Source organism: Gracilinanus agilis, chromosome 4, assembly GCF_016433145.1.
Source record: "Gracilinanus agilis isolate LMUSP501 chromosome 4, AgileGrace, whole genome shotgun sequence".
In the NCBI taxonomy this organism is placed as follows: domain Eukaryota; kingdom Metazoa; phylum Chordata; class Mammalia; order Didelphimorphia; family Didelphidae; genus Gracilinanus; species Gracilinanus agilis.
In genome coordinates, this window is record NC_058133.1 from 274,358,011 (window position 1) to 274,384,070 (window position 26,060).

General features: G+C 43.9%; 1 protein-coding gene across 4 annotated transcripts in view; it reads left to right on the plus strand.

The window, feature by feature from the left end:
• Window positions 1-26,060, plus strand: part of LOC123245626 (H-2 class II histocompatibility antigen, E-S beta chain-like) — a 42,718-nt gene that overhangs the window by 11,040 nt on the left and 5,618 nt on the right. For all 4 annotated transcript variants that reach the window (XM_044674586.1, XM_044674587.1, XM_044674584.1 and 1 more), the window contains one exon: window positions 10,552-10,663. In XM_044674586.1, the coding sequence (XP_044530521.1) occupies window positions 10,564-10,663 (100 nt within the window). In that variant the 5' untranslated portion in view covers window positions 10,552-10,563. The remainder of the gene's footprint in view (window positions 1-10,551; window positions 10,664-26,060) is intronic.

The window sequence follows — 26,060 nt, forward strand, 5'->3', positions numbered from 1 at the left end:
ATTGCTGGATGTTGACAGGACTCAGCAGTGAGGATCCCACTTTCATTCCTGATATTCGTTGTGCCCTGCCCTGCTATGTAGTCTCTAGCTTAGTGTAGATAATAAGTTCATTCCATGACCCTGAGGCTTGCCCATAGACTGGTAGAATAGAACCCCTTTCCCTTCCTTCGAACTATAGTTCATTGAATTAAACCCTGTTTATAAAACCTATTGTCAGTCTACTTACTTAGTTTCACAGACTCCCTGGCTAGGTGGATCTGTGTTGGCAGTGGGGCCTCCAACTGCCAAACCCATTCTAAATTGTAATTCCCCAACTTGTTAATACCAATCTATTGCCTTGTCTTGTCTCTAACTTACCCTTCCTCAGAACCCTGATAATATTTAAGTTAACCCCAGTTTCCCCCATAAGACTAAGCATATGCTAAGTACTCTTTTTGTCTTAGGTAGTTTTCCCCATTGTATCAGAGACCATTCCCCTGGAAAGACCCACACCTTGGCAGGGACCACCCTTTTAGTATCCCTTGTAGGTAGCCCCTTCCCTCACACCTTAGACCCTGGCTATGATTCCTTTCCCAAGCTTGATTATATCTTGTCAGTGTAGTTTGAACACTCCCATTTCCTTGTAGCTGTGGTAATGTCAATCATCTTTCCCTACCCCGGGATCTCCCCAAATGGTTCCCCAATTTCTTTCATCATCTAGTGAGGTGGCACTCCCAGGGGTCTGTGTCCAGAGCATCCAGAGTTCAATCCTCGAACTCTGCTTGGGTGTTAGTGCACAGCTCTGTGTGGAGGCCTACTATCACACTGAACCCCTTTCCTTGATTAAAGAGTGACTTTTCTGACTACTTAATAGTTCTATTTTGCTTTTTTCCCCAGTCAACAGTATTATTATGTCAATGGGTAAAATGAGCTGCTTTCTGAAGTTGAAAAAATAGTATAAGAATCTATGCTCCTCCTTTGTAGGATCAAAAGAAGAGAACAATGTAGAATTAAACTGGTTCACCAAGGGATCAAGATGGAGAAAGGAGGAAAGAATGATTAGTTCAGAAGAAATGGTTTGGGAGAGAACTTGAGGGCAAAGGAGTTGGAGCTTATGGTATAAATGAAAAGTAAGTTTGGTGTAGGGAGGAAAAGGGAGAGGTGGAAAGCGAATAGGTTGTAATCCAAAGGGAATTCAAGCATTTTTTTTTTAATGTAGAGGTTGTATCTTTGTGGGAGATGGCAAACATTTTTGTGAGTGACTGAAGTGGAGGAGTATGCCTTAGAAAATGAGTACTTTTGTTGTAGGGTCACAGCCAGATCTTGTGGGGTACAATGGTGAACCCCTGGGTTCGGGAAGGATACCTTTTGCAAGAAGGCAAGACTCTGAAACTTAGCTTAAAAATAAAAAGAGAAATTTATTAATTCGGAAAGTAATGTTGATAATAGCCAGGAGGATAGAAAGGTGGAACAGCAAGATGGAAAGCTGTTCCTTGGGAGAACAGCATGGATGGAAAAGCTGTTCCCCCAGAGGACATCAATTCTGGGGTTTTTATACTCTTTACAACAGTGAAGAAGTGACTCTAGAGTAGTAAGCACTGAAGCAAGGAGTGGGGAAGGTTTGCCCAGAGAGCATGAGGGTGGTTCTCCTGACTTTGAGGACAGATGAATAAGGTGTGTCTCTTTGTCCATCTCAAATCAATGGGACAATCAAAGGACAATAATCCTCAAGGTCAGATATTTTGGGTTGGGAGTCACAAGGGTGTAAGGGAGCAAAGGAATTTTCCTGAAAATAGTTTGCCTGAGTTTCTGGGGATACAATGCCCATGCCAGTTTGGGCAGCTAGGTGACTCAGTGGATAGAGAGCCAGGAGGTCATGGGTTCACATCTGGCCTCAGAAATTTCCTAATTCTGTAACATTGGGCAAGTCCCTTAACCCCAATTGTCTAGCCTTTACCCACTCTTTTGCCTTGGAACCAATACTCAGTATTTATTCAAAGACAGAAGGTAAGAGTTTCAGAAAAAGGAAATAAATAGGTTGAGGAATTTGGAGGTGGAGGGTGTGTGAAGTAGAAGTTTAAGGGACCTTAAAATATCAAGATGTACCTTGTTTAGCCACTATTCAAAGAGATCGAGAAAAAAAATCTTTAAAATGGAATATATATGTATTGAGAGAGATTAAAAAATGTGGAGCAATGCTGAGACAATGTTCCCCAGATTTATAGAGAGAGAAATGTGTGGCCAGATCTGAAGTCATTGACAAAATGACCCCTGATTTGCAGAAAAATTCCTACTTATTTTATACATTCAAGCCTTCCTTCAAATGAACATTTTAAAGAAAATAGTCAAAGGTCGGAGACAGATTTTAATCCAGAAATAAAGGACAGTAATTGAAGTGGGACACCTCCTGAAAAATGCCAAACACTCAGGTTTAGAAGTTTTAGGGACCTTTAATAATGGGCCAGCTAGGTTGTCCTCCTCACATGAGAGAGAATCACACCACCCATAAGTAAGCACAGAACATATATAGGAAAATAAGTTGGTGGGAATTTGCCTTGGCGCACATTTCAAAGGATAGGATTGGTGTGTTCAAAAATATACATTCCTTAAGCAAGCAAGCAGTTTCTCAGAAACAAATGTGGTGCTGTTAACAACTAGGGAGGGTCAGGCAAGTGGACAGAAGGGAAGTGAGATAAGAGGTTGGCAGAAGGTTCAGTTAGGCTGCCAACCCTCTGAGGGGCCCCTGAGGACTTTTGAGCACTTTCCCTACTCCTGTTGGGGCTGAGTCAAACCTTTGACTCACTGTCATTCATGACGGTCATATAATGAGTTCGCATTGCCATTATCTTGACAATTTGTAGGCATTTTCGGATGTATGATGTGAGAAAGTTGATAATTAGAGGTCCTAGTGTGAGCCAAGGAGCAGCAGCAGAAGAGGGCCCACCAATGCACTTAGCAGTGTAGTCAGCCAGGGTGACCAGGAGAACAGGTTCTAATACCAGCTACCTCCACTGTTTCTTAGATCCTCCCTTTCCTTTAATCTATTCCTAACAAGGGACAGACTCCCTCTGATAACCCCAGAGTGATTAGCACAGAAACAACAGGTTTCCCCCAGGGCTACATAGAGACCTCCTAGCTTAAGGAAGAGCAAGCCCAACCCTCTCCTATTTTGTAAAACCACCTCTGTGAGGGATAAGACATAGGTTTCAAGAAGGTTTACTGATTTCTCCAAGTCCAGAAGATCCATACCTACTTGGGAGGTAAGAGTCTTGAAATTCATGTCTCCCTGGATCAAGACTGCAGTACCCAAGGCAACTGATCCTCCTATCCCTAGTCCAATTAGAACTGGAACTAAAATGGAGGCTCACTTAAAGCGGTGTCTTCCTAGGATCCTGAAGTACTCCCAACCCCCTTCCCCTGAACAGTAGTAAACCTGGGGGAGGATGGGCACCAAAATACATATCCTTGGCTCCTTCTTCTCAGCCAGCATCTGTGGAGAGACACAGGGGCTTGTTCCTTTGTTACAGGCAAATGAAGTATTCTCTGGGGCCTTCCAATAGTGTGCAAACTCTTCCTCGAAGTCTTCTTCAGGGATGGAGCAGGGTTTGGGGAGGAGAACACCAGCACAGTGAAAATATAGGACAGAGTCCTCATAGTTAGAAAAAGGCACACCCAGACAGGTTCCACTTCCCTACAAATCTCCGAGGGTGAGGATAGGCACGTGGCCCCAGAGGCATTGCTTTTCTCCCTCTTGTTGGGTTAACCACTGAATGTTAGAGACATCGTCTACCCGATGCCTATATAATAAGGGAGTGGAGGGTTGAGGCAGAGCCAGCAGTCCTGAGTCAAGTTAGGCTGACTTGAATTCAAAAAAAGGAACATGGAATCCAGGGCTCTGAAGAGGGTTCTATCTCCTGGATGAGCAGGGAAGATGGTGCTCCAAACTTCACTAGGAGTTGGTGTTTCAGCAGGGGCGTGGGTTGCATTATGTGCCAGTGGCTGAACAAGGTTAGGTGTCTTTTCAGAAGTCCTAGCAAGGGGTGGACTCAGCATAGAGGTGGGTGAGTTAAGGTACCGAAATAGGTCACTCGAGGGACCAATTGGAACTGGGGGAGAGATTTTCTTTTGCACTCTTTATATTGTAAATTCAGTGCCAGGATATTTCCCTTTGATGTACAGTCTGAGGCCCCAAGTACAGTCCCATCACCAATGTGCATGCAATCCATCTAGGATCTGAATGAGAATAGGATTCCTGTCTCCTCCAGATGTCAGGAAGCCCCTCTCTTGGTATAGGGCACCGTGGATGTGGGCAGTTGCAAACGCATACTGGCTGTCGATGTAGATGTTAACTGACTTACTTCGGGATCAATGTAGGGCCTGTGTGAGGGCAATGAGTTCAGCCCGCTGGGCTGATGTGCCATGGTCCAGTGCTTGGGACCAGATAGTTTGAGGAGGCTCCACCACAGCTGCCCCAGCATATCATATCCCATCCTTCACAAAACTGCTGCCATCCACAAAAAGGATATGGGTGGCATCCAGAAGGGGGACATTGGTGAGGTCAGGGTGTAGGCCTGATAAGGAATACAGGATTTCTAGGCAATCGTGGGTTACTGGCTGATCCTTAGGATCTGGGAGGAGGGTGGCTAGATTAAGGATCTCAGTTTTGGAAACGATGACTGAGGGTAGATTGAGAAGCAGGGCCTGATACTGTGTGATTCTGCCCTTTGAGAGCCAGGAATCTGATGAACTGTGTGGCAAGGATTCCACTGAATGTGGGGCAGTGACTATCAAATCCTATCTGAAGGTTAGCTTCGAGGATTCCTTCACTAAAAGTGCCATGGCAACCATAGCCCCCAAGCAGTTTGGCCAGCCTGCAGCAACATAATCCAATTTCTTTGACAGATATGCCACAGGTTGGCGCCATGGTCCAATAATCTGTGCCAAGACTCCCTTGGCTATGCCATGGGCCTTATCTACAAACAAATAGAAGGGCTTAGACAAATCAGGTAGGCCAAAGGCAGGGAAGGGCACTCACCAGAGCGTTCTTCAACCGGTGGAAATCCTCTTGCTGCTCCAACTTCCAAGATAGTTCAGTGTCCTTCCCTGAGGTGGCAGCATAAAGAGGCTTAGCAATCTCAGCGCAACCCAGAATCCAGAGCCTGCAGTAGCCCACTACCCCTAAGAACCCACACACCTGTCTTTTGGTGGTAGGGGTAGGAATGTTGAGTAGAAAGCTTTCACTTCCCGCCTTCCAGCACATATCCAAGGTAGGTTACAGATGAAAAGCAAAGCTGGGCCTTTTTAGCAGATATTCGATACCCCACCTTTGACAGGGTTTCGAGCAATTCTAAGGTGGCAGTCTTACAGGCCTCCAGATGGGGGGCAGCAATAAAAAGGTTATCCACATATTGTAACAAGGTGATAACAGGATGCTGATCCTTAAATAGAGACAGGTCCCGCCCCAATGCTTCCCCAAACAATGTGGGACTATTTTTGAAACCTTGGGGAAGTTGAGTCTAGGCCAATTGATCATTCCCTCCATCCTATGGATCCTCAAATGCAAAAATAGACTGACTGATGGGTGACAGGGGAATACAAAAGAAGGCGTCTTTGAGGTCCAGGACTGAGTAGATCATGTTTTCAGGAGGGAGTTGGCTCAAAAGGGTGTAGGGGTTGGGTACCGTGGGATGCACAGTTTCCACCCTCTTGTTCACCTCCCTAAGGACCTGGACAAGTCAATAGAGCTCCCAAGTTTCTGGACAAGCAATAGGGGTGTATTCCATGGAGACTGGCATGGAATTAATATTCCTGCCTAGAGGAGCCTCTGGATGTGAATTCCTATTCTGGTGTGGGCCTTTTGGATAATAGAGTACTGTCTCACCCTAATTGGGGTGGCTGTATTGAGGAGCTGGACTACCATTGGTGGTTGGTGGTGGATTGAACTCTGCCCAAACTCCTGGGACCTTGGATTGAAATTCCAGTAGGAATGGATCAGAGACCCTTGAAACCCCTGATGTAGTGAGGAGATATTCCTCTGAGAGTGGGCATGTAACCAAAAGGGCCTGTGGCTGGTCTCCAAATTTTAGCTGAGTTCTGTTTCTTTGAAAGGATATGGTGGCTTTTAGCTTCCTCAATAGGTCCCTTCCTAAGAGCGGATAGGGGCAGCCCAGCATTACCAAGAAGGAGTGTGTGACTGTCCCGGATCCCAGGTCAATAGTTCTGGCAGTGGTATGGGGGTATGAACTTATTTGCCCAGTGGCCCCCTGGATTAGACTGTGATCTTTAGAGAAAGGGCCAGTATCAGTTTGCAGAGCTGAATGTGTGGCTCCCCTATCTACGAGAAAGTCCACCATAGTGCCCCCTACCTTCAGCTTGACCATGGGCTTCTGGGGGTCTCCTGAGCCCTGGCCCTGTCACCCCAATAACTGTATTGGGGGTGGCCATTTTTGTGGTGTTTGGGGCATTCATTCTTCCAGTGGCCCACCTCCTTGCAGATTGTGCACTAGTTCCTCTTTAACCTCATTTTCCCTTGCTCTAAGGGACTTACTTGCCTTCAGGATCCCTGTGGGCCCCAGGTTTCTCCTTCAGCAGGGAAGCTTAAAAAGACCTTAGTGACTTTCTTGATATTAGTCACATCTTCCTATTCCCTATTGTGGTAAGCCTTCTGGGCTACCTCTATCAGTTCAGACAATAATTTCCCTTCAAAACCTTCTAATTTCTGCAACTTCCTGCATATGTCAGGGGCTAATTGGGTGACAAATGTGATATTCACAGCCCTCCTACTCTGGGGCTTCAGGTCTATGGGAGTAAAGTTGCAATATGCCTCCATTAATCATTCTAAGAAAGCCGTGGGTGACTCATTTGACCCTTGGGTGGTTACACTCACCTTAGAAAGATTGGTTGGCTTTCTGACTGCAGCATGTAGGCCATGTAATAGAGTCTGGTGGTACCAGTCAAGAGCCTCCTTACTTCCATCTTGATTGTAATTCCAATTTGGTCTGGTAGAAGGGAAAATAGCCTCTACTCAGACAGGATCTATAGTAGGCTGCCCATCTCGCCCTAGGATAATCTTTGCTGCTTCCCTCTTGATCCTATCATGTTCTTCTGAGGTAAAGAGAACCTGTAACAACTGTTGACAGTCATTCCACATGGGGTTATGAGTGAAGAAGATTGTCTCAAGGAGGGAAATCAACCCGTGGAATTTTTCAGAGAAGGAGGGGTTCTGGTGTTTCCAATTGTACAAATCAGTGGAGGAGAAAGGGACATATACCATAAAGGGGTTTCCATCCTCTCCCATTACTGGACCTGTTTGTCTAAGGGGCAGCACAGGAGATGGACCTGAGGTGAGGGGCTCAGGTTGATACTTAGTGCCTTGGTGCATTTGGGGTGGGTTTACCATTGAGGGAGTTTGGGGACCTGTTGTGTGGAGTGTGGGATATAAAGGGCATTTTGGTGGGAGTGGTGCCAAGGGGTCAGAGTTCCCATAGGGAGGAGGTTCCTCAGGATCTCCTTGTAGGACACCTGGAGAAGGGTTCTGTCCTTGGAGGGACTTAACTGGCAACTGGGATTTTGCTGTTTCATTCTTCTTTAGATTCAAAAGGCAAGTTTTACTTTTCTGGGGGATGTCAGTGAGGAGGTCTATCCAAATGTCTATATAGGGGCTTGGTCCGGGTGGCCCGGCTGTCCACTGACCACCCTCTTGACTTCATAGGCAGCAGAGAAGTCAGTGGTTCCCTCCAATGACCACCCAGTCCCCAATGTGGGCCACTCCAGCCCGCACAGGGTACAGAGAATGCCAGGACTAACCTGGTTCCCATACCCAGCTGCTGCCCATTTAAATTGCTGAAAATTCTTAAGAAAACACTCAAGTGGAGTACACAAACAGGATGACGATTGACTCATTGGAACAACAATTAACATGAAACAGAGACTCAACAGAAAAGCCACATGCACACACTGCAATAGACACTTGTACGTTCTAACCCTTGGGTCTGGCTCATACACCTTGACCCTGGGGCCCACCTGCGGCACCCCAACACTAATGTCTACTGATGGCTCCCTGACACTGGTGTTTACCTGTGGCATCCTGACACTAGTGTCTGCCCCTGCACTAGTGTTTACCAGTGGCATCCTGACACTAGTGTCTGCCCTGACACTAATGTCTACCCATGGTGCCCTGACACTAGTGTCTTCTCTGACACTAGCATCTACCTGTGGCGCCCTGACACTAGTGTCTACCTGTGGCACTCTGGCACTAGTGTCTTCCCTGACACTAGCATCTACCTGTGGCGCCCTGGCACTAGTGTCTACCTATAGCTCCAGGTGACTTCTCAGCTGGCAGCCTAGCTGCAGACTAATCAATGTCGCATCCAACAGTCCAACAGCTCCCCCCGCCTCCCTTTCTGGATCCAGTTTTCCTGAATCATTCAGATGGTCCGGAAAAAAAAGAGCCAAATTAGTCCTGCTACCACAGTTCCCCTGGGGCTAAAAAACAAGTCTCTCAGAGGCCTTCCCCTAGGGGTTCTGGGAGTAGCAAAAATCAGCCTGAGTTTGGATGTTAATTTTAGGGCAGCAGATTTCTACCACAGAAACCAAAGGTGTGCTTGACAAGGTACCTTTCACTTCCCAGGGTTTCTGGCCTAGCTCCTTGCAGAGACTAGGAACCACATACTTTCCTGGTCCTCACTCAGCCCATACTCCCGGAGAAGATAGGAGAGGTTCTGTTATGAAGTCCCAGCCTAGCAGTAGGCTGTCCCAGTATAATCAGGATTACAAACCCAGCTGGAAAGCTGTATACCTCAGGCTCCCAGAGACCTCTCCCTACTCACTCACACACATACACAAACCCAAGTCAAGTTTTACCTTGGTCCTGTGCTGGAGGATCTTGCTGAGGAGCCTCCAAATGAAGTGGGACACCTCCTGAAAAATGCCAAACACTCAGGTTTAGAAGTTTTAGGGACCTTTAATAATGGGCCAGCCAGGGTGTCCTACTCACATGAGAGAGAATCGCACCATCCATAAGTAAATACAGAACACATATAGGAAAATTAGTTGGTGGGAGTTTGCCTTGGCGCACATTTCAAAGGATAGGATTGATGTGTTCAAAAATATACGTTCCTTAAGCAAGCAAGCAGTTTCTCAGAAACAAATGTGGTGCTGTTAACAACTAGGGAGGGTCAGGCAAGTGGACAGAAGGGAAGTGAGATAAGAGGTTGGCAGAAGATTCAGTTAGGCTGCCGACATTCTGAGGGGCCCCTGAGGACTTTTGAGCACTCTCTGCTCCATTATATAATGTTAAATTGGTTAGTTTTATAGTAGCTATAAAAGAAGAGGAGTTCAGGGTTGGATTACCTAGGAGAGGCTGATGTCTTATAGCTGATACAAGAGGATCATTCCAGCCCTGGGGCTAGACCACCTAGGATAGGCCTCTGATAAAATGGGAGAAAATCCCCAGCAGCCTGGAGCCTCCCTTAAGGAAAGTTCCCAGGGGGAAGGGGCAAACTAATCAACATCTTAAAGTAGAAACTCCCCAAAGGGGAGGAAGAGTGAGGGTGGGGCAATCATCAGGGGAGTAGCAAAAACTAAGTTTAATAACTTCTACTGGGGCGCTAGGGATATTGATCTTGGAGATATTAATCATTAATAAGTGGAGAACAACACTAATTTCTCACTCCACACAGGGTGTTGGAAGCACCATCAATCTGTATGTACCAGGTCCACAGCCAGGATGGGGCAGAGAACAGAGTTGTGACTCTTGTGCTTTCCCAGAGCTTCCAGTGCAGCTGTTCTCTCAGGCAGGCACCCCTTTGAGGGAAAATTGCACAGCCTGAGTGAGAAGGGGCTGAAGGGTGTAAGAATGCAAATTAAAGCAGCCAAAGGTAGCTTGTGAAAGACACTGAGGAAGGGAGCTGTAGCCCAGGGAGGAGGCTGTTATCCCAGCCTCAGGTTCATAAAACTCATTCCTAAATCACTGGACTACAGTTTAGAACATTTTAAAAGCACAAATTCCAAAGGCACCTCCTAAAACACTTTCTGTAGTAAAGACAGAGCTTGTTTCTGATTGTAAAACCATCAGTTGTCTCTGACTCACTCAGGACAAAAGAGATCTGAGGTCTTGATAGTCTGAATGGTTAAGGGGTGGGGGTGGGGGGCAGCCAATGATCCTGCGGGGGATGCTGTCTTGGAAAGACCAGCTTACTAACTCTTACAGGGATTTGGGGTGCATTCATTGTAGAGATATTAATATTGCTAATATATCTGAGAATATCACACTTATTTCTCACTTCACACACTTTCCTGAGATTCTATGCTTTCTGGTTATTGCTTTTTTTATCAATTGGAAAAAAAACATTGAACATACTAAAATAGACCCTGGAAAACAAACCTCTGCCTGGTAACTCATGATGTGATTCATTTATTCCTAACGATGATTGGCTCTCTCAACTCCCTCAGTTTGCCCAGCCCTGAGGCAGACAAGAGAGTGTCACTCCTTAGTCTGCGAGAGGCGCAGGGACTTCCCATGAAGTGAGGACCCTCCTGCCTCTTCCATCTCTCCGTGTCCCTCCTCCTCAGCTTGTCTCCAGAATGGTGAGCACGCGGCCTTTCGGGGGCATCTGGATGGAGATTCTGTGGGTGACTCTGCTGGTGCTGACGTCCCAGGTGGCTGCGGACAGACGCCCCCCAAGTGAGTACAGAGCAGCAGCTCCCCCCACAGAGCCCAGGTCGGTGCTGGGGGACCACCTTCTGTGTAAGCGCAGTCCAAAGGCATTGGACTAATGCTCAGGTCTGAAAGACAGACCAAAGACACTCCGAGACATCATGGAGCTCAGAGTCTGAGCAGGGAGACAGTGTGCAAACAATGGGCACAAACCAGATAAAATAGAAGATAAATTGGACATAATCAGCAGAGGTAAGGTGATGGCATTATGGGGGATCAGGAAAGGCTCTCTGTTGAAAGGTTGGAGCTAATCCTGGAAGTAAGTCAAGGAAGTCAGGAGGCAGAAAAGAGGAGGGAGAGGATTCTAAGCATGGCGGGGCAGCAGAGAGTGCCCAGAGGAGGGAGATGGAGGGATCTATGACAGGAAGAACAAGACAGCCAGTGTCAAGGGAGAATAGAGCATCGGGGGGCTGAGAACATGCAGTGTAAGAAGGCTGGAGAGGCAGAAGGGGCCCCGATTGTGAAGGGCCTTGAAGGATAAGTAAGGAAATCTTGGAGGTGAGAGGGAGTTACTGAGTAGGGAGTGACATGGCCAGAGCTGCCAAGGTATCCCCAACTAAACTTTTCTGTCCCCCCAAACACCTTCTTGGAGCCCATTAAAGTTGCCAAAAAGATTTTGATTTGGGTTGTTTGTGGCAGGAGGGTATCACCTTTCCTAGTTTATCCTTCCATGTATGAATGCAAGTCCTTTGCTTTGGACTGCCCAAGGGGCAGTCAGTCAATTCTGATTCATCACCCACTCTTGCACACATAGTTAAAGACCTCCCTATTGAAGATAAATTAACAAGTAAGGTGTAGATGTTTAAGATTAGTTATTAGGATGCTTATCAGGCAAGGCTGGAGAATTCTAAATGGAATAGGGAAGCAGGAAGTGGCTCTTTCTCTCCTGGGATGGACTCCATGTTGGATGAGTGCAGGTTGTAACTGATCAACTGACTCAGTGGGAGACCTCAGGGAAAGTGAAGGAATATCCTGAAGGAATAATCATCTACCTGTGGGAAGTTAGATTGAGAATATTAAACCTGACCTGGGCTGCTGGTAATCTCAGGCTGGTTCAACTCCCTAACCTTACCCATTCTTATGGGGAAAACCAGGAGGTTAAATTAAATATTTTTCTGGGTTCAGAAGGGTGAGTAGGAGACAGGAATGGACAATAGCCTGAGACCAAATAAGTTAGGAAAACTGGGTTTAGCTGTTTGAAAAATGGCAGTTGACAGGAGTGATAGTTGGATCTTAACTGTCACACTGATCCACCCAGCCAGAGATAAACACAGAGTTTAACAAATACAACCTGTGAGAACTTTAAGGTATGAAGAAAACAAACAGGGAAACAGTTTAATTGTAATTTGAAAGGATAGGAGAGGGGGTGAGGTAAAACTATGTCTAACTGACCAGGACTGGAGTCAAAAGGGAAAGTTCCTTAACCAAACTGGCTTCTGCCAGGTTGACAGCTTGGCTAAGGACTTGAGGAAGAGGGCTTGGGTTTGAAGTTCTCACAACTGATCCAGAGATGTCTTCAGGATACCAGGAACCAACTCCTCCCACAGCCAATGATCCAAAAGTGACCAGGTAGGGAAAGATGTCTGCAAACTGTCCACCAGAACACAGGCCTCTCCCCTACTCAGAATTGACTTGCAGGATGGTAACTACAGCCTTTACAATCTTCACCAATCTCCAAGATCCCAGGTCAAATAGGGACTGCTGATTGCACTTCTGCTCAAAAACCCTCTCAACACAGCAATATCTGTTGCTTCCTCTCCCCTCTCTCCTTCTGCATTCCATTCAGAATGTCCATGATTTCCAGCAAAGGCTTTCCCTAATATGCTTGCAAAAATCTGCTTTTATACTTTTAAAGCCTATATCTATTACAGTTCCCCCCTTTGCACAAAGCCAAAATATTGTTCCACACAATATTTTGGTATTTGTGCACTACAAACTAAACTAAAATTCTAACCCAAAATAAAAACAACCTACTAACTCTATTCTATGTAACACTATCCTACTCTATCCTACACTAGGGATTTTAACAAGGAAAGGTAAAGGGATAAATACATTGAACAGTTACATAGTTCAAAGCACAAAGTAACAAGTAACAATGCAGAATTTCCAACAAAGTTAACAAAATCAACAGCAAATATGAAATAGCAACACAAAAGTCAAAACAAACATCAAACACAACCCCTATTCTAATTCAGAAATATTCTACTAACTAAAAAATGCAAACCATTTTGGAAAATACATTTTAACACAACATTGCATAAGCTTTTACAGCAAAATTACAACAAAACATTAAACTCACTTATGCAAATTACATTCAGATGTTTTCAACTCAATTAGTATCAAATTATTCACAGAATTTACATTTATACATATATACATATGATGCATACATACAATATATACACACCATATACTTGCATGTTATACATATGTAATATATGTAAACACAATATAGACATATCAAATATACATATGTCCCCCCTTTACATATATACAATACTTACACTATAATACAATTTACAATATACACATACTATTTACACATCTATTTACATTTTTTATGATATGTGTTCTGTAGTATATGTTCTTCATGTAATGTACTTTTCTTATGTTTTTTGTATTTGCATTTTAATGTATATTAGTAACTTATCTTATCCTCTAATCTAATCTAATACTATTTCCCTAAACTATTCTAAACTATCTCTAAGGCAGGGGTCGGCAACCTTTTTGGCCATGAGAGCCATAAATGCCACACTTTTTAAAATGTGAATTTCATGAGAGCCATACAGTGCTCACAGTGCACACTCCTGTAACAGTGTGCACTCCTGTAATAGCACCTGAAAAAAATTGACTTCATATCTAGCCCTCAAAAGAGCCAGATATGGATCGAGAGCCATACGTTGCCAGCCCATGCTCTAAGGTATTAGTATATTAGTCTAGCTACATCTACCTAAATAACTAGCTAATCTTTGTTAGTAACTAACTATCCTTTGTTAGTACTTACTTATCCTATAGCTAATTCTAATTTTGTTAATAATTATACATTGTTTCATCCCATAAGAAACATAATGAATTCTAACATGTTTGTGTCATATGTATCTGATTTGTTATGTTGTTTCTTTGCTATATTGTGCTGCAACATGTTACTGTTGGATGTATGATACCTACCAAAACTCCAGATCTCCTTCAGATTCCTTTCTTCTTATGATGTTCCATTCCTCAAGGAAATCTCCTCTTCTCTCATTATTCCTCTTCTTTTCTCCATCAAAGTTCTTGATAATTTTATGTGCAATGTTGGATGCATATGAGTATGTAGTGATATAATTTACATTACCCAAAATACTTTCAAACCACTTAATCCAAATTGTCCAACATTAATTCTCTTCTTTAGGAAAATCCTTGAAAATAAAGTTTTTATCAGTTCAATTTATAAGTTCATCAGTCTTAATACAAAGTTCATAAATCCTGAATCCTGAATCTTCTTCATCCATCCATATCCTCTTCCATCCAGATGTCCTCTTCCACTGGAATGGTCCTCTCCTTACTGAACTTTCTGACTGCAGATTCTAATTGACTGAAGATCTCAAATTACACAATTTCTTCTTCTTCATCTTCTTCATTAGTAGTAATTTCTACATTTTCAGTATCTATACCATGTGCTAATTTAATATGGGAACAATGATACCACGAATCTCTACCTAAAACTTTCACAGAAGATGGTGAAACTAATACAGCTATAAAAGAACCTACTCAATTTTATTCTGTTGCCGATGTTTTGGCAAAATTTTTCACATAGACCACATCACCTGGTTGAAAATTATGAAGAGAATAATCCAATGGACCAGATTGAATTAATACTCCCATATATTGCAATTCTCTTAGCCTTTGCTGTAAAGCACTTAAATATGAAACAATTTGGCAATCACCTCCTAAGTGTGATGCATAAACAGCCTTACAAGTTTTTGCTTGTAGTGGAGCAGGTCCAAAGAGCATCTCATACGATGATATATGTAGATCTGCTTTTGGTCTCGTATGTAGGTAAAACAAAGTTATGAGAAGGATATCTGGCCATTTAAGATGAGTTTTGGCACAGAGTTTCCCAACCATAGTCTTGAGTTCCCTATTCATACACTCCACTTGACCTGATCTCTGTGGGTGATAAGGAACATGACATTTAGGTGTTATTCCTAGATTCTCATAGACTCTTCTAAGGATATACTGAGTGAAATGAGATCCCTTATCCGAATCTATGGTTAACAGTACACCGAATCTAGGCACAATTTCCTTGAGTAAAACTTTCATCACAAAGCTTGCTGTGTTGGTATTTGATGGAAAAGCTTCAGATCACTTAGTTAGTCTATCATCTATCACAAGATAATACTTGTATCTTCCAGCTTTAGGCATAAAGATATAATCAATCTGTAAACTCTCAAATGGACAATATGCTAAAGGTCTACCACCCAAACCTTTCTTTCTGAATGCCCTTTGATTGAACTTTGGGCAGACTGAACAACTATTACAGATCTTATTTGCAACAGTATTTATTCCAGGAGCAACCCATTGTCTCTTGATGGAATCTACAACAGCTTGTGTACCAAAATGACTTTTTGTGTGAATGACTTGACACAAATAGGTATACAAATCTTTCGGCAACAATGGTCTTCCTGTATCAGTAATCCTTATGCCACGTTCTTTCCTAGCTCCAAATTTATACTTCCATTTCTGGATATCTGAGTCTACACAAGCTTTTTCCAGATCATCAGAATTGATAGATGTTAAATTCATTACATAGATTGGAGCATTCTGGGCTGCATACTTCGCAGTGATATCAGCTCTGTGATTTCCTTTAGAGACTGAATCTCTACCATGTGTATGACTCCAACAATGAATTACTGCCAGCTGTTTTGGCTTTTGGATTGCTTCCAACAACTCATTTATTATTCCTGCATGATTTATTGGATTTCCTGATGCATTAATAAAACCTTGTTGTTTCCAAATATTTCCTGTTGCATTGCAAACAGAAAATGCAAATTGAGAGTCAGTGTAAATATTTACACTTTTACCTTCAGCTAGAAGACAGATTTGCTTTAGTGCCACTAATTCTACACCCTGAGCACTAAGATTACTAGGTAATGAGCCATACCACAGTGTCTCAAATTCTGTGACAACTGCAGCACCAGTACATCTGATTCCATTATATAAATATGATGATCCATCTGTGAATAATACCAAGTCTGGATTTTCAAGTGGTACATCTTTTAAATACATCCCAGGCATATCTACAAGATCTACTACCTCAACACATTCATGCAATGGTTCATTGTTCTTAGGCAAATCTGGAAGAAGAGTACCTGGAATGAGTATGTTACATCTCTTCAACTGGATGTTCTCACTACCTAAGAGAATAATTTCATACTTAGATATTTGTTGGTCTGAATATGCTTGACTATGAAACTTCTTCATTAGTGCTTCTATCTGATGTAAACAATAGACAGTCAAAGAACATCCCAAAACTAGATAAGCTGACTTCTGGACTAACACAGCTGCTACTTCTACCCCCCTTAGACAGGTTACTGTCCCCGCAGCTATTGGATCTAATTGATAGCTATAATATCCAATTGGATGATAACTTTGTCCTAAAGACTGTGTCAACACACCAGAAGCTATACTTTTTGTTTCCTTGACAAACAGCTGAAAAGGTTTCTCATAGTCTGGAATTCCTAACACCGGTGCAGATAGAATGGCTTCTTTCAGCTTATCTAAGGTAAAGTGATATTCAGGCTTTAGTTTCAGAGGTTCCGGTTCTGTATTCCTGGTCAGATCTGTTAAACACTTAGTGATCTCACTATATCCAGGAATCCACTGCCTACAGAAACCAGTAATTCCAAGAATAGCTCTAAGTTGTATATTTAGTTTAGTTGTATTTCTGGATTTCAGCTGTTCTCTTTTGTGTGATACTTCTGGAACCCTCTGACAACACAAAACCAAGATATTGCACCCAAGACAAAACCCATTGTAATTTTGCCTTGGAGATTTTATGCCTCATTTGTATAATTCAAACAAAAGAATCTTGCTCTCCCTAAGACACACCTTTGCGTTTGGGGATGCTAAAACAATATCATCCACAAAATGCACCAATTTATTCTCTTTAAACTTAATCATTTTTAAATCTCGATTTAGAATTTGAGAGAACTGGCTAGGTGGGTCTGTAAATCCCTGTGGAAGATGAGTCCATGTCCCCTGGGTTTTTTCCCAAGTGAAAGCAAAGATCTTTTGAGAATCCTCGTGGATTGGTATCAAGAAAAATGCAGAGCATAAATCTACCACGGTGAAATATCTGGCTTGACTTGGAATGGAAGAAATTATAGCAGCTGGACTAGCAACAACTGGCTTGGAACTTTCAGCCCACAGCCAACGGCTATACACTCTTCATGAAATGTTCAGAATCCTCTGGCTTCCAGTCTGTCCCTGTGTGTCCAAGAGTGAACTTCCTGTACTCTTAACCCACCATCTGGGGCATCCAAACTCTTATGGGGAAAACCAGGAGGTTAAATTAAATATTTACTTGGCTTCAGAAGGGTGAGTAGGAGACAGGAATGGACAATAGCCTGGGACCAAATAAGTTAGGGAAACTGGGTTTAGCTGTTTGGGAAATGGTAGTTAACAGGAGTGATAGTTGGACCTTAACTGTCACATTGATCCACCCAGCCAGAGATAAACACAGAGTTTAGCAAATACACACTATGAGAACTTTAAGGTATGAAGAAAACAAACAGGGAAACAGTTTAATTGTAATTTGAAAGAATAGGAGAGGGGGTGAGGTAAAACTATGTCTAACTGACCAGGACTGGAGTCAAAAGGGAAAGTTCCTTAACCAAACTGGCTTCTGCCAGGTTGACAGCTTGGCTAAGGACTTGAGGAAGAGGGCTTGGGTTTGGAGTTCTCACAACTGATCCAGAGCACAGCAATATCTGTTGCTTCCTCTCCCTTCTCTCCCTCTGCATTCCATTCAGAAATGTCCATGATTTCCAGCAAAGGCTTTCCCTAATATGCTTGCAAAAATCTGCTTTTATACTTTTAAAGCCTATACCTATTACGCCATCTCTGGATTACTGGCTGAGAACCTGGGAGAGCCATATCATCACTGAATTTGGACAGGACTCAGAAGTATTATGGGGAAAACCAGGGGAGTTGACTTAAATATTAAATGTGGGCTCAGTGGGGTGGATACGAGATAGGAAGGGACAATGGGTAAGACTTTACAAGCCAGGGAAACAGGTTTAACTATAAGGAGAATGACCATTGACAGAAATGGCAGTTAAGCCTGACTGTCACCATGCCCCACCCAGCCTGGAATAACTTCAGAGTATTAAATACACACAATGAGGACTTTAAAGTACTAGAAAACACACAAGGAAACAGTTTCATTATAATATGAGGGGATTGGAAAGGGAGTTAGGAGAAGCTATGACTAACGACCCAGGACTGGAGTCAAAAGGGTTAAGATCCTTAGTCAACCTGGCTTCTGCCAGGTTTTGACAGCTTGGCTAAGGACCTGAGGAAGAGGGCCTGAATTTGGGGTCTCACAACTCTTCCAGAGATGTTTTCAGGATACCAGGAACCAACTCCTCCACAGCCAATGATCCAAAGTAACCAGGTAGGGAGAGATGTCTGCAAACTGTCCACCAGATCACAGGCCACTTCCCTACTCCTCCCTATCCCCCTGCATTCTACTCAGAATGTCCTTGACTTCCAGCAAAGGTTTTCCCTAACATGCTCACACAGATCTGCTTTTAAACTTTTATAGCCTATACCTATTACAGTTGTGAGGATCACACTTCCATTCCTGCTAGCCCAGCTGTGCCCTGATAGACTATAGCTTAGTATATATAAGTTCCTTCCCTGACTCAGATACTTTCCCATCTGTTTTTAGAATACAAACCCCTTTTCCCTTCTTTCAAACTAAAGTTTATCCAATTAAACCTGATTTATTTACTTAATCCCTCTATAGTTAATAGGTTCACTGGATGATCAAATTGTGTGGCAGTTGGATCCTAACTGTGTGGCAATTGGATCCTAACTGTCACTCCCTCCAATTGCCAAACCTATTTTTATGTATATGTAGGTTATTCCCAGTCTATTTCCCTGTCCTATCAGTACTCCTTCTCCCCTTTCTCTAAAACCCAAGATTTGTTATTTGCCCACAAATATTTCCCCATTAGATCCCCCACTAGAGAATTAAGTGGTGGTGTTTACACTTTTAGTGATTAAATTGAAAAATGGGCAGGGTAGGTATAATCTCATCATCACAGGAGAGAATCCAAGACTGAGAGGACAATGACCACAAGCAAGCTCAGGGAGTCACTGAGGTTGTCCACAGAGCACTTGGGCCTGAGCTCAGCTTTCCTATAGGTGAAAGGAGAAAAGAAGGCTGGAAAGGGAAAGTGGGAGCAAAGCTGGAAAAGGCTTGAGTTCTAGGCCAGAGGGGGCATTTTTACCTAAAGGGCACATGAGAGGCCCTGAAAGTTCTGGGTTCTTTGGAGAGGAGAAGATGTTAAATACAGAGAGCAGTGAAGAGGCCACTATGAATGCTGAAGCTGGAACCCTTCTACCAGCCCTCTGGAGCTTGGAGAGTGCCATGGTGGAGGCTATCATCTTGGTGGGAAGGACTGAGCTTAAGGAAGTGAAAAGGACAGGGAAGGAATTGGGAATTCTTAGCTCCACCATGGAATCTGGGAGGCCAAGAGGGGTCAGAGGCCCCAGATGTGTCTGAGATTCAGAGGTATAGGGTCAGGGATTTGGACATTTTCTCTCTTTTAGACACTGATGTTAGCAAAATGACAGGCAAATGTCTAAGAAATCAAGAGCCTGATTATTTTGGGATCATTCCTAGGGGCCCTGTTCTAGTCTGACTCCCTTGGATTGGGGACCACTTTGGGGTCACTTTGAGCCCCAATGTCTGAGGCCAAGATTCCCTACTTCCTCCTAATCCTTTACTCTTCTGAAGAAGCTTTGTCTGAGGATGATTCCCTCAAACTGTCTCCTTATCCTCACAGAAATCATGATCACCACTCCTGCCTTCTTTTTCTCAGTTGAAGCCCAAAAGATTTTGCTTCAGTCATTGACCTTAACCCTGTGTATTTCCCCTTGCCACATGTGTGATCTTGTAGACAGCATATGGTAGGATTTTATTTTCTAACCCACTCTGTTATTTGCTTCTCTTTTATGGGCGATTTCATCCCATTCACATTCAGAGTTATAATTATCAGCTGTGAATTCCCCAGCATTTTGGTATCCTCTCCTAGTTCTACCCCTTCTTCTTATATTATTTCCTTTTAAACCAACGGTTTGTTTTAAATCAATCCCCCTTGTCCCCTCCCTTGGTTCACTTTCCTTTCCATCCCCTTCCTTTTTATTCCCCCCCTTATTATTTTTAAAGCCTAATGAATTCCCTCCCCCCTCTCTTCCCCTCCCTTTATTTACTCCCCACCTCACTGCCCCCCTTGGTTTATCCCTTCTGACATTATCTCTAGGGTAAGATAGAATTTGATGGTCCAATGGATCTAGCTACTCTTCCCTCTCAGGATTAATTCCACTGAGTATAAGGTTTAAGTATTTCCTGTTAATGCTCTCTTCCTCCCCTTCTTATAATAGTATTCATCCCCTCCCCTTCCCATACCCTCTTTGTGCGGTGTAGATTATCCTATTTTTTCTTATTCCTTCAACTTTCTCTTGGTGCCATCTTCTATTTCCCCCTCCCCTTTTTTACCCCATATCATCTTAGACCACTTAGTACTGACTAATTTTTCTAATTATTCTAATTTTCTAATAATTCTAATCTAATAATAGTGAATACACTTTTTTACAATTACACTTAACATTTCTCCATATAGAAATACAAATAATTGGATCTTATTGAAGCCCTTGAAGAAGGAAATTTAAAGATAAGAGTTTTCTTTCTTTCCCCTCTCTTTCTTATTTACCTTTTCATGTTTCTCTTGGTTTTTGTGGTTGGATATCAAACTTTCCATTTACTCCTGGTCTTTTCTTTGCAAATACTTGGAAATATTCTGTTTTGTTGAATGTCCATACTTTCCCCTGGAAGTATATAGTCACTTTTGATGGGTAGGTGATCCTTGGATGTAGAACCAGTTCTCTTGCCTTTCTGAATATCATGTTCCAAGCCTTGAGGTCATGTAGTGTGGAGGCTGAGAGATGCTGTGTAATCCTGATTGGTGTTTCTTGATATCTGATTTGTCTCTTTCTGGCTTCCTTTAATATTTTCTCTGTAACTTGGAAGCTTTTGAATTTGGCTATTACATTCCTAGAGGTTGTCTTCTGAGGATTTAGTGTAGAGGATGCTCTATGGGCTCTTTCAATATCTATTTTGCCCTCTTGTTCAAGGACATCAGGGCAGTTTTCTTGGATAATTTCTTGTAGTATAATATCTAGATTTCTATTTGTCCCTTATTTTTCTGGAAGACCAAAAATTCTGAAGTTGTCTCTTCTAGACCTGTTTTCTTGATCTGTCATCTTCTCATTGAGATTTTTCATGTTTCCTTCTATTTTGTCAGACTTTTGACATTGCTTTATTAATTTTTGTTGTCTTGTGAGATCATTGGCTTCTACTTGCTCAATTCTTGCCTCTAAAGACTGGTTTTTGGCTATAATCTTTTGGTTTTCCTTTTCAATGTGGTCTATCTGGCTCTTCAAGGCTTCCAGCTGTTTATTTCTTGTCTTCAAATTGCTTATCGTTTCATTTGATTTCTGAACCTCAATTTCCAATTGTGAAATTCTGCCTTTTAAACTATTATTTTCTTTTAAAACTATTTCCCACTTTTCTTGCCAGATCTCTTCCATTTTTCTCATTTTTTCAGATTTGAACTCTTCAAGAACTTGTGACCAATTTTCATTTTGGGGGGAAGACATCATTTTGATGTCTTTACTTGTTTGTCCTCCTCTATTTTCTAGATTTTTCCTGTGCAAAAGTTATCAAGTGTTAGAGCTTTTTTTCTTGGTCTTTTTGGAGGTTATTTCTTGTGCCTTGCTTGTCATCATTATGCTGGTTTTTCTTTCTCAGCCAGAAGTCTGAGTGAGGCAGGCAGACTCTCTGAGTATAGAGCTAAGAAGCAGTTTTTGCCTGAGGCTACTTTGTGACTCTCTTCGCTTCCACTGTCTGCTAGGCTTCTGCTGTCCTCAACCCTTCTCAGTTTCACTCCTGCACTCAAAGTCTGGGCTCCCCAGCCTGTTTGGGTCTCTAGTCTAGCTGTTCTCAGCTAGCTTGTGGTCCTAGTCAGCTGCCCAGAGCCCAGAAATTGGCCCATACTTGCTCCTCCATCTGAGGTTCTCCCTTGAGTCTCAGTGAACTGAGCTACTTCCACTGTCCACTGCCTCTCTCAGCTCCACACCCATGCTCAAGGACTGTGCTCTCTAGCCTTCTGGGGTCTCACATCTTGCTGTTCTCAGGGGCAAGCTCCTGGTGGTCCCAGTTAGCCGCCAAGAAGCTAGATTTTGCTCCTCCCACTCACTCGAACTCTGGTGTGCAGCCTGTGACTTAGTACCGAGGGTAGGGTGGGGGAGGGTTGTTCAGCTCATGTTTTGATGGGAGCTATTTCCCCCCCTTATAGGGTGGAAATGGCCAAATCCCACATACCTTCGATGCTGTGTCTTATTGTGGTGTCCCTTCTTTCATCTGGATTTGGTTTTTTTTTAGTCCTTTGGAGGTATGCTGTATGGGTTGGTAGTGAGGAAAGTTAATCGCCCTGTCTACTTTGCAGCCATCTTAACCCAGAAGTCAGACTCACTTGTTTTTTAAACACAAATGTTTTCTCTGCTTCAGAATCCTGGAGGAGCACAGGTCCTTCCTTGGGCACCAGAGTGGCAAATGTCCCACAGGAGGATGCACTATTCAGCTGAAACCTTTTTTTCAGTGATAATCTGCCCTAAGGAAGGAGAGTAAGAAGAATCATTGAGAAAATGAGAGGTTGGAAAGAAAGATGGATGAGTCCTATTGGTGATCTCAGAATGTGAAAAGACCTAAAGTTAGTCCTCCCATGTGGTATGGAGCTTCTGTAGTGAATCTGTGGAAAAATTATACAGAGTGAGCAAGCATGAATGGATTATGCTCTGTACTGACAGAGGGAAAATGACTAATGCATCAGAAAACCAGAGTAATGTTGCTGAGATGAGCTCTTTTGTTCCAAAGTGCTTTCCATCCACAATCCAGGCTGATCCACCCCACACAGTTACTGCAAATTTTATTGTCTCCATTTTACAGATGAAAAACCAGCTTCAGAAAGAAGTGACTAGTAAAAGGTCTCCTGGAGAGTCAGTAGCACAGCTGAGCTGGGATCCTCTGTGTTCTGACCCTAGAGATCAGTTTCGACCAATGGAAAGAATTCAGGAGTCAGGAGACTTGGGCTCAAGACTGGATCCTCCCTTTCCTACTTCTGTGACCTGGGCAAGTCATGTCTATTTGCATCTCAGTGTCCTCATTTGTCAAACATGGAGGTGAAACTAGATAGTTCCCAACTTCCCTTTCAGCTCTGGTCCATGCTCTGATTCTTTTCCAGTTTGGTTGATTTTCCCTCAACTCTCCCACAAGGAAATGCTTCCCTCCTTAATTCTTCTTCTCTCCCTGTGACATCAGTCTCCCTTCAAAGCTGGGCTTCAGGTCACTGCCTGTGAAAGACTTTACAAAATAGAAAAAGTAGATTGTGTGTGTAAGTATGAGCTTCTCTTACAAGCTGTTTGGTTTTCCTTCTTCAAATTCATATTCAATTTAATAAGAAAGGGACAGCTTGGTGGCTCAGGCTCAGGCTTCAGAGGTGAAGAAATGAGAGGATCTAAATTCAGAGCTGATCTCAGACATTTCCTACCTGTTTGATTTTGGGCAAGTCATTTCACTCCCACTGCCCAGCCCTTACTGGTCTTCCACCTTGGAACTAATACACAGTATGGATTCTAAGAGGGAAGGAAAGGATTCAAAAAGGAGCAACTCTAAGTTTCTCCCAGCTTCAGTTACCAGCAGTAGTTCCCTATTGCTTCTGTGATAAGCCACAACTTCCTCTCTCTGTTCTTTCCTGATTGAGAAGACCAACCCCCTACTGGAAAGTCTCTTCACCTCAGTGTCAGGGTGTCAAATGCTCTTTTATAACATCCTCCCAAGAAAGAGCATTCAGGAACCAGAGCTGAGCCAACAAGTAAGCACTAAGCACAGGGGCGGGCAGGCTCCTTTTATCCTAGTCCTGACATGGAAATGCTCCCTCCCCTCCTTTGCCATTGGCTGCTTACTGCAGAGTTCCAACCTTATCCAGAAAGCTAGGGAATGAGATGGCATGATTTAGAAAATCAATTACCCTAATTATTCCTGTTGGTTTTAGCAAATCAAAACAAAGATTGTTTCCTGTCTATCTGCATATCCTGAACCTTTTAAACAATCACAACAAGGACTGCTTCCATCCTCTCTGTCTGATGGGGGCTTGCCTTGGTTTCCCACTGGAAAGGCTCCCTGCCTCCATCTTGTGCTTCCTGGGGAGGAGTCCTCCATCTTCCAGACTTCTGTCTCCTCGCAGAATCCTCCTCTCCCTGCATCTGTGACTGCCCACAGTGCCCCCTGGCTGGCTCTTTGCATCCCCTCCATGGTGGTAGGACATGCCCTCCTCTGCTCTGTCCCTGTCAGCCCCGCCTCCAGCTCCACTTTCTAGGTGAAGCCTTTATGGATCTCCCAAAGGCTAGGCCTCCCCCCACAGGCTCCTCCTCCTCCTGGGTATCCCCAGAGTCTACACTTGCACTTACACTGGTCCCTCCCACTGCAGTGTAACATTAGGTGTTGTTTCAGTTTTCTATTTGCATCCTCAGCACCCAGCAGGGCACACAGGAAGCTCTTCATAAATGCTGGTGCCTGGACTGACTGTTGGGGAGAGGACAGCTGTGAGGGGAGAAGCAGAGACAGGCTAGTGTAGTGATGGGGAGCCTTCTGGGGACCTGCCTTGCCCCAAGACTGTGTGCTCCCACCCTATGTGTGTGCAGAGATGGGACCAGGCTCCCAGCCAGCCAAGCAAGGGGCCTGCACATGCCTAGAGAGGTCTCAGCCTGCCATCTTTGGCAATCTGCCATTGGTTCACCATCACTGAGTTAGTGTAAAGGAAGAGGAGGATCCACCAGCTGTAGGTGGGGGATGGCAGGCCAGGCAGGAAGGAAGAGCAAAGGCATGGAGGCCTGGAAATGGTGTACTGTTTGGGGAGCAGTAAGGATCCTAGTTTCATTGACACAGGACTTGTGGGACAAGGAGCAGCAGGAGACACTTCAGGGTAGGCTGGAGGCAGCCTGGGGAGGCTTCAAATGCCAGGATGAGGGTTTGGCATTTCTCCTGGAGTCATAGGGAGCCAGCATAGCTTCTTGAGGAGGGGAGATACAGAATCAGACAAGATGACAATGATTTCCTCACTGGGTAGTGGATGATAGTGATGTCAGTCAGTCACTCAGCAGGATTTGGCCCCTGTACCTGCCCACTCTGGGCTGGTGCTAGTCACACACAGAAAATGAATCTTTTCTTCCCTCTCAGAGCTGACATTCCAGGAAGAGAATTTAAAGAAATGCCTGGAGAGAGGCTGAGAGAGGAGCTAAGAGGACAATCTCAGGAATTAGGAGCAGAGCCTCCATGTTGTGGATGTTTTCAGTCCTTTCAGCCTCTTCAGGGCCCTTTTTGGGATTTTTTTTGGCAGAGATACCAGAGAGGTTTGCCATTTCCTTCTCCAGCTCATTTGACAGATAGGAAGCTGAGGTAAAGGGGGCTAAGTGACTGATGGGGCTAAGTGACTGACTTGTCGAGATTCACACAGCTAGGAATTGTCTGAGGGAGGATTTGAACTCAGCTCTCCCTGACTCTCAGCCCAGCAGAGCCCTCTAGGGTGTGGTAGCATGTGGAGGGTGTGTGCCCTGTCCCAGGTGCTGCAGAGGGATAAGGAGAAGTCTGGAGGGAGGGTTCAACATCAGTACCGAGGTTAAACTCTGTGAAGAGGCCTCTGGGTAATTGTTGGAGCAGGTTTCCTAGAGTGTTTGCCCCAGGATGGGGTAGTTCAGAGGCAGCTATGACACAGGACACACGGTGTTTTGGCCTGGGAACCTGAGGTTCTGGGTTCTTGTCCTCCTTCCACTCCAGATTTGCTGTGTGACCTGGGAACTCACTTGTCCTTTCTGGGCTATAGAGGGGTGGAATAGAGCATCACAAAAAGAACAGAGGGATGCTGGCCCTGCTCTGGTGGGTCTGGTCCAGGCTGTGGGCAGTGACTGGAGGACTGAGGTGTCCGTTGGGACTGACGCTCTCCTTCCCACCCACCCCCACCCCCCACCCCCGTGTCCC